A 15,405-nucleotide genomic window follows, 5' to 3' on the forward strand; every position below is an offset into this window, starting at 1 on the left:
ATAAAAACAGACATTTTGATCAACAGAATCAAATCAAAGATGCAGATATCAATTCACACAGCTATGGACACCTATGTTTTGATAAAGAAGCCAGTGGAAAAAACAAGGCATCTTCAACAAATGGTGCTGGTCTAGCTAGAGGTCAACATGTAGAAGAATGAAAATAGATCCATAATTTTCACCCTGCAGAAAATTCAAGTCCAAGTGAATCAAACACATCAACATAAAAAAGACTCACTGAACCTGTGATAGAAGAGAAAGAGGGTAATACCACGGAATGCATTGGCACAAGAGACAAATTTTCTTAACAGAATACAAATAGCACAGGCACTTAATTGACATTTAATAAATGGGACCTCATGAAACCGAAAAACTTATGTAAAACAAAGGATAATGTCAAGAAGATAAAGCTGCAGTCTACAAAAAGAAATAAAAATCTTCACCAATGTTGCATCTGACAGAGGGCTAATTCCCAAAATATATAAAGAACTCAAGAAATAGACACCAACAAAACAAACAATCCAAATAAAAATGGGGATCTACACAGAGAATTCTCACCACGGAATCTCAAATTGCTGAGAAGCACTTAAGACATGTCCAACAGCCAGTCGGTCAGTGGTGACGCACGCCTTTAATCCCAGCACTCAGGAGGCAGAGGAAGGCAGATCTCTGTGAGTTTGAGGCCAGCCTGATCTACAATAGCTATTCTCATTTATAACTGTCCATAAGTAAAGTAAAAGATAATAGTGATAAAATCCATAGTTCCAAAGAGGCTAAGTAACAAGGAGAGCTTGAGGGAGACACATGTGTCTCTCTGGGAAGGAGAAATGGAATATACTTTTCAGGTGGACTGGGCCTGGGTGGTGATGGGAATAGGAGTATCACATTTGAGGAGTGGAGGAGAGACAACTGGTACTGGAGGGACATTTGCGGGTAAGGTAAAATTTAGTGCAATGGAAACTCCCTGGAATCTGAGGGGATGGCCCTAGTGAAGACTCCTATTAGTGGGGGATATGAAGCCTGAACTGGCCATCTTCTTTAACTAGACAAGGCTTTCAGTGAATGGACTGGGACATCAACCCAGCCACAAAACATTTGAAAAACAATTTGTCCTGCCTATAAGATAGGCTGGGGTAAAGGTGGTACAGAACTTATAATGGCCAACCAATGACTGATCCAGTCTGAGACCCATACCCCGAGAGAAAGCCCACCCCTGATACTACCTGGAGGGTCAGGAATCTAGGCTGGATAGCCCTCGGACCTACGATGAAACCAAATATGACCAGCAAAAACAAAATGTCAATAATATGATTCCTAATGATATTCTATCATACTCATATGCCTTGTCTACTCATCATCAGAGAGACTTCACCCAGCAACTGATGGAAATAGATGCAAAAACCCATAGCCTAAAATTAGACAAAGCTCAGGTAATCCTGCAGAGGAGGAGAAGAAAGGATCATAGGAGCCAGAAGCTTGGGTACACGACAAGAAAAACTCACAGAATCAACTAACGAGGGCTCATAGGAGTTCAAAGAATCTGAACTGAAAATCAGGGATCCAGCATAGCCTGAGCTAGATTCTTTGCCAATATGCTAATATTGTATAACTTGGCATTCTTGTGGAACAGCTATTAGCAAGAGTGGGACTGACTCTGACTATTTTGACTGCCTTTGTGGCTGTTGCCCTCATTCGGGCTTACTAGGAGGGATGTGTCTAGTCTGAATTGCAACTTGCTGTGTCATGTTTGGTTAATATCCATGAGAGGCCTGCCCTTTTCTGAAGGAAAATTAAGGAAGTGGATGAGGGGGAGAGAAGAGGTGGGAGGAGGGAATGGGAAGAGAGAAGAGAGGGAAAACTTCAGTGGGGATGTAATACATGATAGAAAATAAACAAATATTTTGCTTTATTATAAATATTTAGTTTTAAAGACTTTTAAATTCACACAAGAAAAGTTTTAGCACAAAACAACCCCATCTCTGAACCATCTTCTGCAAATGTCAGCACTTTATAAGACCAGGATGTATTTGTCAAAATTAGGAAACTGACTTTAGAACTAATTTAGTCAAAAAAAAATTTCCCCCTCTGATGCTATCTTCTGTTCCAGTATCCATTCCAGGAAATCATGGTGCATCACTCAGAATGGTTTTCTCCAGTTTATGCAAGTTCCTCATTCTTATCTGTAATTTTCTTGCTCTTGTTACTTCTGAAACATATTATTCATGTGTTCTCTAGAGTGCTTCTTAATCTGGTATCATACAAATTTTCTCACGATGAGGTTAAGGAGTTGGTTTCTGAGAAGATTGTGGTATCTAGAGTCCTTATTGCAAGCTCACAGACAATGCCTGGTAGCCCCTGTTCTAGCACCAGGAATGCTAGCACCAATCAAGAATGGCATCTTGCAACCCTCTTTTCTGTGAAACCACTGGAGATTTTTCCTTTCTATACACTGAGAGTTGCAAACAAGTTCTGAAGTCCAGACCACAATCAAAAAATAAAGACAAAAATCTAGGCGACACAGAAACTGAAAATACTATCTGGTATTGTTTTGTTTGTTTGTTCTTGTTTTATAGTTTTTGTATTATTGAGGATTAAAACTGTAAATGCTAAGCAAGTACTCCAAGATACAAACACATTACAAACATGACTGCAAACTCTTCTTTAGGGGAACTTTGCATGTGGAATACATAGCTATTCATTCTCTTCTTTGAGAGTTACATCAAGCTTCTTTTTTGACTTGTTTGAGCTTTTCCACTTCAGAAGAGATCATACATATCTTGATCTTTACAGTAACCAACACCAGGGATTAAAGTAATTCCTGGCTCTGTATAAAGACTCATTAAGTTTTTCTAATTAAAAGTAAAATAATACTGAAGTCCAAATTTTCTTTGGACTTCACACCTTTTCTTATTATCTGTCATGTTTCAATTGGAGAGGGGAAAGGCAAAAAGAAATCATGTTTCTTAAGACCTTCAAGCATTATGCACAGTAAGTTTTCTTTAACAGGATCACAGCAACATAAACTTTTGAGCATTTTAAGAGACTAATAAATATCTGTAAACAAACCTGTACAATTGAAGTTAGAATGTTAGCTTCGGTTTAGCAAAAATGATAGACCAAGTTTCCTGCTAGCTCAGTACAACCTGTCCAGAGTACAGATGTATTACTGACGTTCTCTTACCTTCAGCACAGTAACCCATGCATCCCTGCGTGGGTTGCAGCAAGTACACAAAAAAATCTCCACAGTTTCTTACAGACACGGGGATTTGAAAGAGGCAGCAGTCTTTTTCAGTGCTAAACAGAAACTGCCAAGTGGCACAAGCTGTCAGTTGCTTGATCTCTCCAGGAAGAGGCAGCTTTTCTGAACCACTCAGAGATAGCCAGATGGGGGCCTGAGTTCCACAGTGGTTCATCTTTTATTTATAGCAGGGAAAATAGAAGTTGAAAATCCAATTAATTTCATACATATAAAAAACTGTACATTTTTAATAATCTTCAAATCTAATGTAATCCTCAAATTATCAATGAGTGTAAAAATTAAATAAATTGGAGCGGGAGATGTGGCTCTGCAGTTAAGAACATGTGCTGCTCTCGCAGAAGACATAGATTCGGATCCTAGCATTCAAAATGTGACTCATAACCATTAACTACAAATCCACGGGACCCAGAACGTTTTCCAACTTCTCTGGGAGCCAGGAATGTATGTTGTGTAAGTACATACATATAGATGAACCCAGCATGCATGTTGTATAAGTAAATACATAACAAGCAAAACACTTATACACATAAATAAATCTTTTAAGAAAACCAAACCACTTATATATCTATTGCATGGAAAAGTATATTTAGAGAACACTAAATAAATGTAATATTAATTAATGTTAATATGACCTGTTCAATGTATATACTTTTATTTTACATTTGTTTTATAAATGAAAAATTCAACTTCAAATAATTTACTAAAACAGTGAACACATCATAAAACAAGACAAGTTAAACTGAAAGTGTATTAATATACAGCACAATACCAGATGATCTTAGAGATTTTTTGGACAATTGCTAGAGATAATGTATATTTGATATTCATTCAGAGTGAAGTGCAACAAATAACAGTGGAGAAAAAGGGTATTATTTATAATTCGATATAGAAAAATAATTTAGTAACTTGGAAAATGGAATTAAAGCATTGTTTGAGGCCTACTATCAACATTATTTCCAGGTAGAAAAATGTAATTCAATAGCATATAAAGCTAGGTAAAAACCTCAATTTTGAGAAGAGCCAAAAGGCACATGACTTTGGGCAAGGTTCCCAGAATCCTTCTCTGGTAGGAATAGAGGTCTTAAAAAGCTCAGATAAAATGTAAATGAAAATGTAACATCCAAGTAGAAATAAGTAATAATCACTATCTAGGGTATGGTTGTTAATCATGTTACCTCAATGATTAAAAGTAAAGGTTGATAGATACAATTAAATAACAATCCCAAAATACAAACTAAATAAGAACTAAATAAGAAAAACATTTTTAAATAGTATTTTTACTATGCTATGATTCATTGTTATATTATTATATTTATTTTATTCATGTAATTCTATTCATTTACAAATTGTAATACCACAAATTCATAATTCAGAGAAGAAATACAAATGTCTAATACATGTATGAGATTATGCAGTATTAAGAGATGTATTTTTTATCTATTGCTATAATAACAAATATTATCATCACATCTAATAGATTAAACATATTTTCAAAGTCTTAAAAGATGTCTTCATTAATTTTACTTATAAGAAATTTAAACATTCTAAAGTTACTATGATTATGTATTATTTCAAAAATAACATGAAATAATTTGCAATATAGGAGCATGTTAATAGTGTATTTATCTACAAAGTATGTTGCAAACAAAATAAATAAGAGGAAAGAGTAAGAAGATGTTAATGATGAAAACACTGCTGTAATGCCTATCCTTTCTTTGCTCTGTTTCCTAGGGTTCGTGTGTATTACTTCACATCAAATGAACAGAAAAGTATTTCAACAGGCATATATCATCCTGTGGGGTGGGGGTGGGGAACCACTTGACTGTTGAGACCATGTAGGCGGTGGACACTTCTTCAGCACAGACAGCGTGATGATATGTGCTCATGTGCCGAGCTTCAGGAAACCCAAGCAAAGCCAGTTTCATCTTCACATGTCTGTAAGGTTCTAGAATCAACTAAATGAGCTAAAGGAAGAGAGCATAAATACTTAACAATGTTGTGATTACTCCCAAATTGATCTCAAACTTTACTTTCAAATTCTAATGACTTTTGGTTTCTTTCCAATAAAATGTCACAAAAGTGATTTTTTAAAATGGTAAATAAAGAAAAAAAGGAAAAAATGAGATAGCTCTGACATAAATTTACATTAAACATTGTTAAAAAATAAATGCTTTTTCTGAAGTTTTTTGTTTTTACATTAGTGTTGAGGAAGAAAAACTCACATCTAAATAACTCTTGAAATATATATGACAATAAGATAAACAATATTTTGCTAAGACGTCTTTTTGTGTAATGTATTCTCACTACAGATCTTATATATCTAGATTAAAAATTAAGAATAGTACAATACAGAGAGATACAGAGCGCAGTTATTAGTGATGAATGTCAACTTGAGCATAATTATTTAAGGTTACAATACTAGTTTAAAGATACATATTTTACCCAAAAGTTGCTTGTGCCTGCACAGTACTTGGAACCCTCTGAGGAGCTAGTGGAGGTTTGTGATAAGTCAAAGAACTCATCTCTGGCAATATTGCATATTGTTCTATTTCTAATTGTAATGACTTTGGTTACATGACTCAAATTTACATTCACATTTTTATAATGAGGTGCATTAGCTACCTCAAAGTCTCACTGTGAAATCGAATGAGGCTACCTATCTATAATAACCACAGTGAAAGAACATGTTAGTTGTCAAACAAATGTCATGTCCAAATACTTTCTCACTATTTTCAAAGCACAAGCAGAGGTTCTGAAGAACTAGGGTTTTACAATATTTAGACTTAAGTCATATTCTGTAGATTATGTGGATAGGATTATAATAGCAATAACAGGGGTGAATGAAACCCTAACTGGTCACAAGTAACCTGCCTATAAACGGCAGCACTGAGCATTTAGAGACAGAATGATCTCTGGGGTTTTCTGACGCATCAGTCAAGCCTCATTGGGGAGGTCCTGATTCAGTGAGAGATCCTACTTCAAAACCTAAGTGGAAAACAATTGAAGAAGGCATCTAATATCAACTGGCTTCTCCACACACACATACACACACACACACACACACAGACAGACAGACAGACAGACAGACAGACACACACACACACACACACACACACACACACACACACACACCATGCAAATCACATATGTTGCACTGAAAAACATGGAAACTTCACTGACAATCTGTTTTCTTTAGTTATGGAATAGTAGGTGATGGGCTTGTAGGTTTTGACATATATAAGAGTCCATAGTTAAGAAAGGAATTGCCAGGCAGCAACTAAGAAGCACTGAAGCAAAAATTCAACAGTATTCCTTAATGGCAGTTTTCCTGCAGTTATATACCCTGGTCTATGTTCAGATTTAACTCCTTGGCCTTCTAATGGGACAACCAGGAATATCTGTTGCACATAATTTGGTGGAGAATGATTTCTATTACATTGTGTTTCTCAGCTGTGGAAGTTATCTAAGATATTATTTTTCAAAAACACTCGTGGACTAAATGGAGCATAACATTTCTATTATAGCCATTACCATTGAACTAGGTATTACAGGAATATTTCAAATTAAGTCAATCTACCAAGAATGAAGGTAACACTTCAGTAAGGGGAAAACATACCTCAACACATTTGGTTGGCATCTCAGCGGGTCTGTCAAAGATGAGAAATCGGTACCATCCAGGAATGAGAGAATGGTCACAGATCAGGTCTTGAGTAGCTGAATGCTGGAGGTACACCGAGTCAAAGTCGACACTTCTGTAAGGACTCCGAAGAAACTGGTGGCCCCCAGGAGAACACTCTGGAGCTAGACAGAAAATATCCATGCCTTGCATTTAGCAGCATAGTAAGTCTTCAAATAAAGAAATAAAAAAGATTCTCTTTCCCAAAGAAAGCAAATAAACTCACTATTGCACACGCCAAAAAAGGCCATCAAAGTATCAGGGACATCTAGCAAGTCAAAGATGACTTGGCTTGCGCTTTCTGTAGCTGCAACAAGCAACTAAAAGCCAGTCACAATGTGTGTTTGAGACACTTTAGCACTGAGGTCTTTATTTTTATTTGACTTGAGCAGAGAAAGTAACAGAGTTGTGTGCTCTTGAATTAAAATGTGTGGTGACCACAAGTCACCAACCCTGAAAGGATTCCTCTTGGGTCAAGCCCTCTAGATGTCAATGTCATTACTGGCCTTCCTTGAACAAATTTTCTGTAAAGCAAGCATTAAAATCCTACCTCTGCTAGACAGTAGAATGCTCAACTAATTTTTAATGACATTCTTATCTTTGCAACTGTGAAATGCCTGCCACCTAAGTTTCCTGTATTTACTACAAGATTTTAAAATCACTGCAAGGGTTTTGCTCCTCCATAGACGCACATTTTTAGGAAGAATTTCACCTCCATAACTCTAATAACTTTGATAATTATCATTAATAATAATGATAAATATTTTAATAAGCATATGCACCATAATTTCATTTACTCTTTTAAAAATTCTAAAGCCTTTAATATTAGAACATGCACATAATTAAAAATTAAAGACATTATTCTAAAGGGCAATAGTAATGCGATTTACATGAATTACAGAAATATTTTTACTGATCCTATTACCTTCAATATGATTTTATTTAGAAGAAACTCAGTAAGTTTATTTTTTTCCCACGTGCATGGAAATGTGATGTGTGTTCTAATGTTTGCAAGTGTGTGCAGGCTGCTTTTAGGGTATTTACATGGGCCTTGGACATCTAAACTCAGGTCTTTACACTTGCATAACAAGTGGTCTAACCACTTAGCAATTTTCCCAACACATAAGTCTATTTTAATTCTATGTATTATTTCTCCTTCAGTTTCTTTATATCTCTCACATTTCTTCTTATGCTGCTTTGAATAATATTCCCTATTCCAAAGCAGCAGGAGGGATAATTGCAGGGGACATTACTATGTGACATTATCAATATTAGAGAAGTGTATATTATTTAAATGAGAATTCTATTTCACTTCATTTTATTGAGAAAATCCTTAGCAAATAGAAATAATAGTAATTCCTATTTTTAGATAATTTTAAAATTTATTTCTTGAAAATGTACTTGTCTCTTACAGAATGTGGAGTAGAAAGTTTAAAGAACACTCATAATGAAAAAGCCACCCTGCAAAAGTTTTAGTCCAGCCTTGGCTGTAGAATCTATCCAGAGGTAACCAAGCATTGTGATGATGTCTAGACTCTTGTGTAAGGGCAAGCTTATCTTGGTCAAGTACTGAATGAATAGCTCTGCAAATCCTTCTCAGTCATCAGTGTCCTGACTTGACTGACACTCTCTCCAGAAGAGCCTCAGTGTATTTTGCTGGAAACAGAGCTTAGTATAAGTTTACAGTCCTGTTTCTTCATCTACTTTCTGATGTTATTTAGGTCCATTAAGCAATTTTATAATGAGATATTCACTACTTAAATTTCAAATACTTTAAGAGAATGTGTCAGGTTATAAATGATAGGTACCCAGTGGCAGAATATGCAAATGAACTTTTGATACATTTGGTACTTAATCATAGATTGTTTTCTGGCTTACTACAAAAGGCAAGATCATGATTATCTAAAACTGAGAGTTATTTCAGAAATATGTCAATAAATGGAAATCAAACTTCATTAAAAATTAAAACTCCATGTAGTGGTATATGTCATATGGCAATGCATACCTCCAACCCCAACCTGCTGAAGATGAGGAGGAAAGGAGTCAGAGTTTGAGACAAGCATGGGCTACCAAAAACAAAAACAAAAAACAACAAAAAACACAAAAATTGCTTGTGTACTGCAAAGCATGCAGAAAACAAAAAGACTATCCACCAGACATAATGGGAAAAATAATTACATATTATACAGGTAGTAAGAGAATAGAGTGCAAAATATGCCAAGAACTCATATAAATCAACAAAACAGTCAAGACTTCATTATTTATTTATTTATTTATTTTTAGGGGAAAAGATCTAAGTCGGATTCTTCACAAAGAACATGTGAAATGTCAATATAACATACGAATAACACATGCTTGAAATCATTAATCAGGGAAATTCAAATCAAGCCACAATAAGATATACCAGCTAACATCCACTAGGTTAGCTAAAATCAAAATGTCAGGTTATGTCAAGTGTTAGCAGGTATGTGAATAAAGTGAAGCCTTTGTATGCTATAGGAGAATAAAATAGTGAAGCCACTTTGGGGAGGTAGTAACTATTCTAAAAATGGTCAATCATAGCTAAGTAGGACTCAATAAATCTCCTTCTAGGAAAATATAAAAGTATGTGTTCATATAAACACTTGTACAGGGATGTTCATAGCAACATTATCTATAAGAACAGAAAGACAGAAGAAACACAAATACATCAATAGAAAAATGCACACACAAAATCCACTTTCTCCTAGCAGTGGCATGTTTTTCGAACTCAAAGACAAATAATGTTCTGACCCATAGTGTATCAAGTTAAAGCTGTAAAATATTGTATTATATGAAAAATGATACCTTTAATATGATCCTGTTTATGTAACATATAAGACTCGGCAAACACTTAAACAGATTAGTGATTGCCTATGGAAGGGGAGACAGGAAGGTAGATGGAAATAATAGTTTTGATATCCAAAGGCACGGCTTTCTGTTTTGACTCTAATCCTGACTATAACTATATCTATCTATCTATCTATCTATCTATCTATCTATCTATCTATCTATCTATCTACCTATCTATCTATCTATCTATCTATCTATCTATCTACATAGATATATGACTATATCTCTGGCTATGTGGATGTAATACCACAGTGCACTTTAGGCGAGTGGTATGTATGGTCTATGATGCACACCAATAGAGCTTTTAATGTGATTTACAGTAAACTTTGAAGCATCTTTCTAAATATTTGAATGTATTAATAAATATGTTTACAAACCTTTTCTAGAGATATAATGGCTGCATATTTAGTACTTATTTGTGAGTTTTAAAAGTTATTTATATCATTTCTTCTATGGGTTAGGAAGGGGGAGGGGGGAGGAAAAGTTGATGAAATAATTGACTTGTAAATATCTACAAGGAATAAATTATGATGTTCTGCAGCACAATAAGATGACTACAGTTGACACAAATGTGTCAAATACTTTATAAAGAACTAGAAAGAGAAGAATTCAAAGGTCCATAGCAACAATGATAAAAAACAGCTTTAATAAGCCTGAGGTGGTATTGACTGATTTGCCCTTTATGCACCCTGTACCTGGATGCAATCACACAGTTCTGTGCCTATGAATATGTACAAATATCACACTCATTTAAGAAAAGCCTTTTCTCAACACCTGCTAAATCCAGGCAAACCTAAGAAGCCACAGAAGAGTGACACCTGGTTAAGGAAATGCGCTTCTAGAAATAAAGAGAGTGTTGATGCTATTTTTAGAAAGAAATTCACGTGGGGAAGCGCCTGCTTTTCCCTCAGTCCTCTTTCAAACCAAATTTGCGTCAATAAAAGTGCTCAAGATTGACACGATGACGCAAAGACGATTTTATCTTCAACCTTTAGAGTTGTGCACGTGGCTTTTCTTCAAGCAGGGGGTAGCTGTGTATGTCACTTACTTCTTAAAAAGAATAAGCAACTTACAAGACCAAGTGACCTTTTGTGTAAAATATTCTGATAGGTAGGAGCACAAAGAAGTTCAGACAGGCTGCGGAACGTGGCTCTATTTTGTGTCATTAAGATCACTACTGTATACTTTTCTGTCACGGTTTGATGAAGGGGGAGAGTGTATTCTATCCATCGAGTTCGCTTTGGCAGCAGCAAACTGACTGTACCAGACGATGGGAAAGCTAGCATACACAGAACTAGCCCAGTGGACTATGCGGAGATGCAACTTTCTCCAATTGTTTCCAGAAGTGGCCTGGGAGTGGAGCTCATTAGTTTCTAACTAATTCGGACCCACTTTCCTGTATAGTACCCGCAGATTCGGCAAAGGTTCTTGCAGCAAATTAAACGGAATTTAAATATCAAGAGATCCACAGAGAATTAAGAAAAAATAAAAGCAAAATAACAAAAAAACACAACAGCAAATTATCAAGACATTTCAGGAAGAGGGGGCTCCGGCTGCTGAGGGTAAAAGTAAACGCAAGGAGAAGTTGGTACACCGCTGAGTCAGCAGAAAAGCCGGTTCTCATGCGCAGCTACAGATGGCCTCTGTGCTACCCTCTCCAGTCACCTACCTTGGTCTTCCCCCAGGACCAGGAGCATCAGTGCGGTCACCAGACATGCCCATGCTCCGCCCGGCATCACGTGCGTCCCAGCGCGTCTCACAGATGGGGAGAACCTGGCCTCAGCCCTACACTCCCTAAACTGTCTCAAAGTCTGTTTCCGCTCAGCCTTCAGCGGAGCTGCAAGACCTTTGTCTGCAATAAGCCAGTCCTTCTATGTGAGACTTCTGAACCCTGGCGCCAGCCCCAGACTTCTCCTCCCAACCCTGGCTAAGCTCCTCTCTGAAAGCCACGCCCAAACTGTCCCAGGGGACCTGCAGCATCCAGCAGGGAGTTGAAATGGCTTTACCTAGAATGTCACTTGCATTACCATAGCCTGCCAGGATCTCTGGGATGTAGCTCTGACAGAGGGTTTTGCTGTCCTAAAATACTGAGAAAGTCCTCCCGTGTATTCTTTCCAAGAAGTCTAGACTGTTCTGTTAAGGTCTGGAATTTTGATTTTTTATTTATTTTTTTGTTCTTTGGTGTCACGGTGCCACAACTTAACTCAGGTTGCCTTTGAACTCACAATGCTCTGCTTTGGCCTCTTGAGTTGCGGGATTACAGGAAAGAGACATCAGCATCTGGTTATAAATGCATTCCTTTTTTAAAATTTTACAGATTTTTATTGAGTTCTACATTTTTTCTCTGCTCCCCTCCCTGCTTCTCCATTCCTCATCAGCCCTCTCTCAAGGTCCCTATGCTCCCAATTTACTCAGGAGATCTTGTCTTTATTTACTTCCCATGTAGATTAGATCTATGTATGTCTCTCTTAAGGTCCTCATTGTTGTCTTGGTTTTCTGGGATTGTGATTTGTAGGCTGGTTTTTTTTGTTTTGTGTTTAAAAACCACTCATGAGTGAGTACATGTGATAATTGTCTTTCTGGGTCTGGGTTACCTCACTCAAAGCGATGTTTTCTAACTCCACTCCATTTTCCTGCAAAATTCAAGATGTCATTTTTTTTTTTCTGCTGTGTAGTTCTCCATTGTGTAAATGTACCACGTTGTCCTTATCCATTCTTTGGTTAAGGGGCATTTAGGTTGTTTCCAGTTTCTGGCTATGACAAACAATTCTGCTATGAACACAGTTGAGCACACGTCCTTGTGGCACAATTGAACATCCTTTGGATATATACCCAAAAGTGGTATTACCGGGTCTTGAGGAAGGTTGTTTCCTAATTTTCAGAGAGATTGCCACAGTCACATCCAAATGAGCTGTATCAGCTTTTATTCCCATCAGCAATGCAGAAGTGTTTCATTTTCCTCACAACCTCTCCAGCATAAGTTGTCATCAGTGGTTTTGATCTTGGCCACTCTTACAGGTGTAAGATGGAATCTCAGAGTTGTTTTGATTTGCATTTCTCTGATGACTAAGGATGCTGAACATTTCCTTAAGTGTCTTTCAGCTATTTTACATCCCTCTGTTGAGCGTTTTCTGTTTAGGTCTGTATTCTATTTATTATTGGATTATTTGTTCTTTTGATGACTAATTTCTTGAGTTCTTTGTATATTTTGGAGATCAGACCTCTGTTTGATGTGGGGTTAGAGAAGATCTTTTCCCATTCTGTAGGCTGACATTTTGTCTTGTTAACCATGTCCTTTGCTTGACAGAGGCTTGTCAATTTCAGGAGGTCCCATTTATTATTTGCTTCTCTCAGTGTCTCTGCTACTGGGGTTATATTTAGGAATTGGTCTCCTGTGCCAATGCGTTCAAGGGTAGTTCCCACTTTCTCTTCTGTGCGGCTCAGTGTGGCTGGCTTTATGTTGATGTCTTTGATCCATTTGGATTTGAGTTTTGTGCATGATGATAGATATGGATCTATTTTCATTCTTCTACATGTTGATATCAGGTTATGCCAGTACCATTTATTAAATATGCTTTCTTTTTTCCATTTGATTTTTTTTTGCTTCTTTGACAAAAATCAGGTATTCAAAGGTGTGTGAATTAATATCCAGGTCTTCTATTCGGTTCCATTTGTCCTCCTCTCTGTTTATTATGCCAATACCAGGCTGTTTTCAGTACTGTAGCTCTGTAGTAGAGTTTGAAGTCAGGGATTGTGATGCCTCCAGAAGTTGTTTTATTGTGCAGGATTGTTTCAGATATCCTGGGATTTTTTTGCTTTAAGTCCATATAAAGTTTAATTTAATTTTGTTATTTTGAGATCTGTGAAGAATTTTGTTGGGATTTTAATGGGCATTGCATTGAATTTGTAGATTGCTTTTGGTAAGATTGCCATTTTTACTATGTTAATTCTACCTACCCCAGAACATGGGAGATCTTATCATTGTCTGGCGTCTTTCTTCAAAGATTTAAAGTTCTTGTCATACAAGTCTTCCATTTGTTCTATTAGAGTTACTCCAAGACATTTTATGATAATTGTGGCTATTGTGAAGGGTGATGTTTCTTTGATTTCTGTCTCAACCCATTTATCATCTGTGTACAGGAGGGCTACTGGTTTTTTTTGTTGTTGTTGTCATTGTTGTTGTTTTTAGTTAATCTTTTATCCTGATACATTACAAAAAGTGTTTATGAGTTGTCGAAGTTCCTTGGTGGAATTTTGGGGGTCACTTATGTAAACTATCATGTCAGCAAATAGTGAGAGTTTGACTTCTTCTTTTCTGATTTGTATCCACTGATCTCCTTTTGTTGTCTTATTGCTCTTGCTAGGACCTCAAGAACTATGTTGAATAGATATGGAGAAAGTGGACAACCTTGTCTTGTTCATGATTTCAGTGGGATATCTGAGGATTTTTTTCCATTTAGTTTGACATTGTCTGTTGGCTTGCTGTGTATTGCCTTTATTATGTTTAGGTATGTTTCTTGTATCTCCGCTCTCCCCAAGACTTTTATCATGAAGGGGTGCTGTATTTTATCAAAAGCTTTTTCAGCATCTAATGAGATGATCATTGGTTTTTATTTTTTAGTTTGTTTATATGGTGGATTATGTTGACAGATTTTTGTATGTGGGATTCTCTGGGTTGAAGCCGATTTGATTGGTGAATGATGGTTGTGATGTGTTCTTGAATTTGATTTGCCAGTATTTTATTTAGTATTTTTGCATCAATGCTCATGAGTGAGATTGGTCTGTAATTCTCTTTCTTAGTAATATCTTTATGTGGTTTGGGTATCATGGTAATTGTAGCCTTATAAAAAGAGTTTGGCAATGCTCCTTCTGTTTCTATTGTGTGGAACAGTTTGGGAAGTATTGGTATTAGTTCTTCTTTGAAAATCTTGTAGAATTCTGAGCTGAAACCATCTGGTCCTGGGCTATTTGGGGGGGGGACTTTTGATGACTGTTTCTGTTTCTTCAGCAGTTATAGATCTGTTTAAATTGTTTATCTGATCTAGATTTAATCTTGATTGTCACTTGGTAAGTGACAGTTATCTAGAAAGTTGTCCATTTCCTTTAAGTTTTCCAATTTTGTGGAGTACAGGTTTTTGAATTATGACCTGATGATTATTCTCTGTATTTCCTCCATGTGTGTTGTTTTGGTCCCTTTTTCATTTTTGATTTTGTTAATTTGTATATTCTCTCTCTGTCTTTTATTGGTTTGGATAAAGGTTTGTCTATTTTGCTGATTTTCTCAAAAAAAAACAACTCTTTGTTTCATTGATTCTTTGTATTGCTTTCTATATTTCTATTTTGTTGACTTCAGCTCTCAATTTGATTATTTCCTGTTGTCTAATTCTCTTGGGTGAGTTTGCTTCTTTTTGTGCTGAAGTTTTCAAATATTCTGTTAATTCATTATTGTGGGATTTTTCCAGCTTTTTTATGTAGCCATTTAGTGCTATGAACTTTCCTCTTAACACTGTTTTTATTGTATACCACAAATTTGGGTATGTTGTGTGGTCATTTTCATTGAATTTTAGGAAGTCTTTAATTTCTCCCTTTATTTTTTCCT

At 36.3% G+C, this 15,405-nt stretch overlaps 1 protein-coding gene across 1 annotated transcript in view; it reads right to left on the minus strand.

Moving 5' to 3' along the window:
• Vwde (von Willebrand factor D and EGF domains) overlaps window positions 1-11,542 on the minus strand; it is an 84,847-nt gene extending 73,305 nt beyond the window's left edge. The window contains exons 1-3 of the mRNA XM_087901628.1: window positions 11,476-11,542; window positions 6,876-7,060; window positions 3,182-3,413 (exon numbers count right to left, since the gene is read on the minus strand). Of these exons, the coding sequence (XP_087757754.1) occupies window positions 3,182-3,413; window positions 6,876-7,060; window positions 11,476-11,542 (484 nt within the window). The remainder of the gene's footprint in view (window positions 1-3,181; window positions 3,414-6,875; window positions 7,061-11,475) is intronic.
• Between the last annotated feature and the right edge of the window lie 3,863 nt (window positions 11,543-15,405).

The sequence above is a fragment of the Myodes glareolus genome, chromosome 25 (assembly GCF_982192425.1).
Source record: "Myodes glareolus chromosome 25, mMyoGla1.1, whole genome shotgun sequence".
NCBI classification, from domain to species: domain Eukaryota; kingdom Metazoa; phylum Chordata; class Mammalia; order Rodentia; family Cricetidae; genus Myodes; species Myodes glareolus.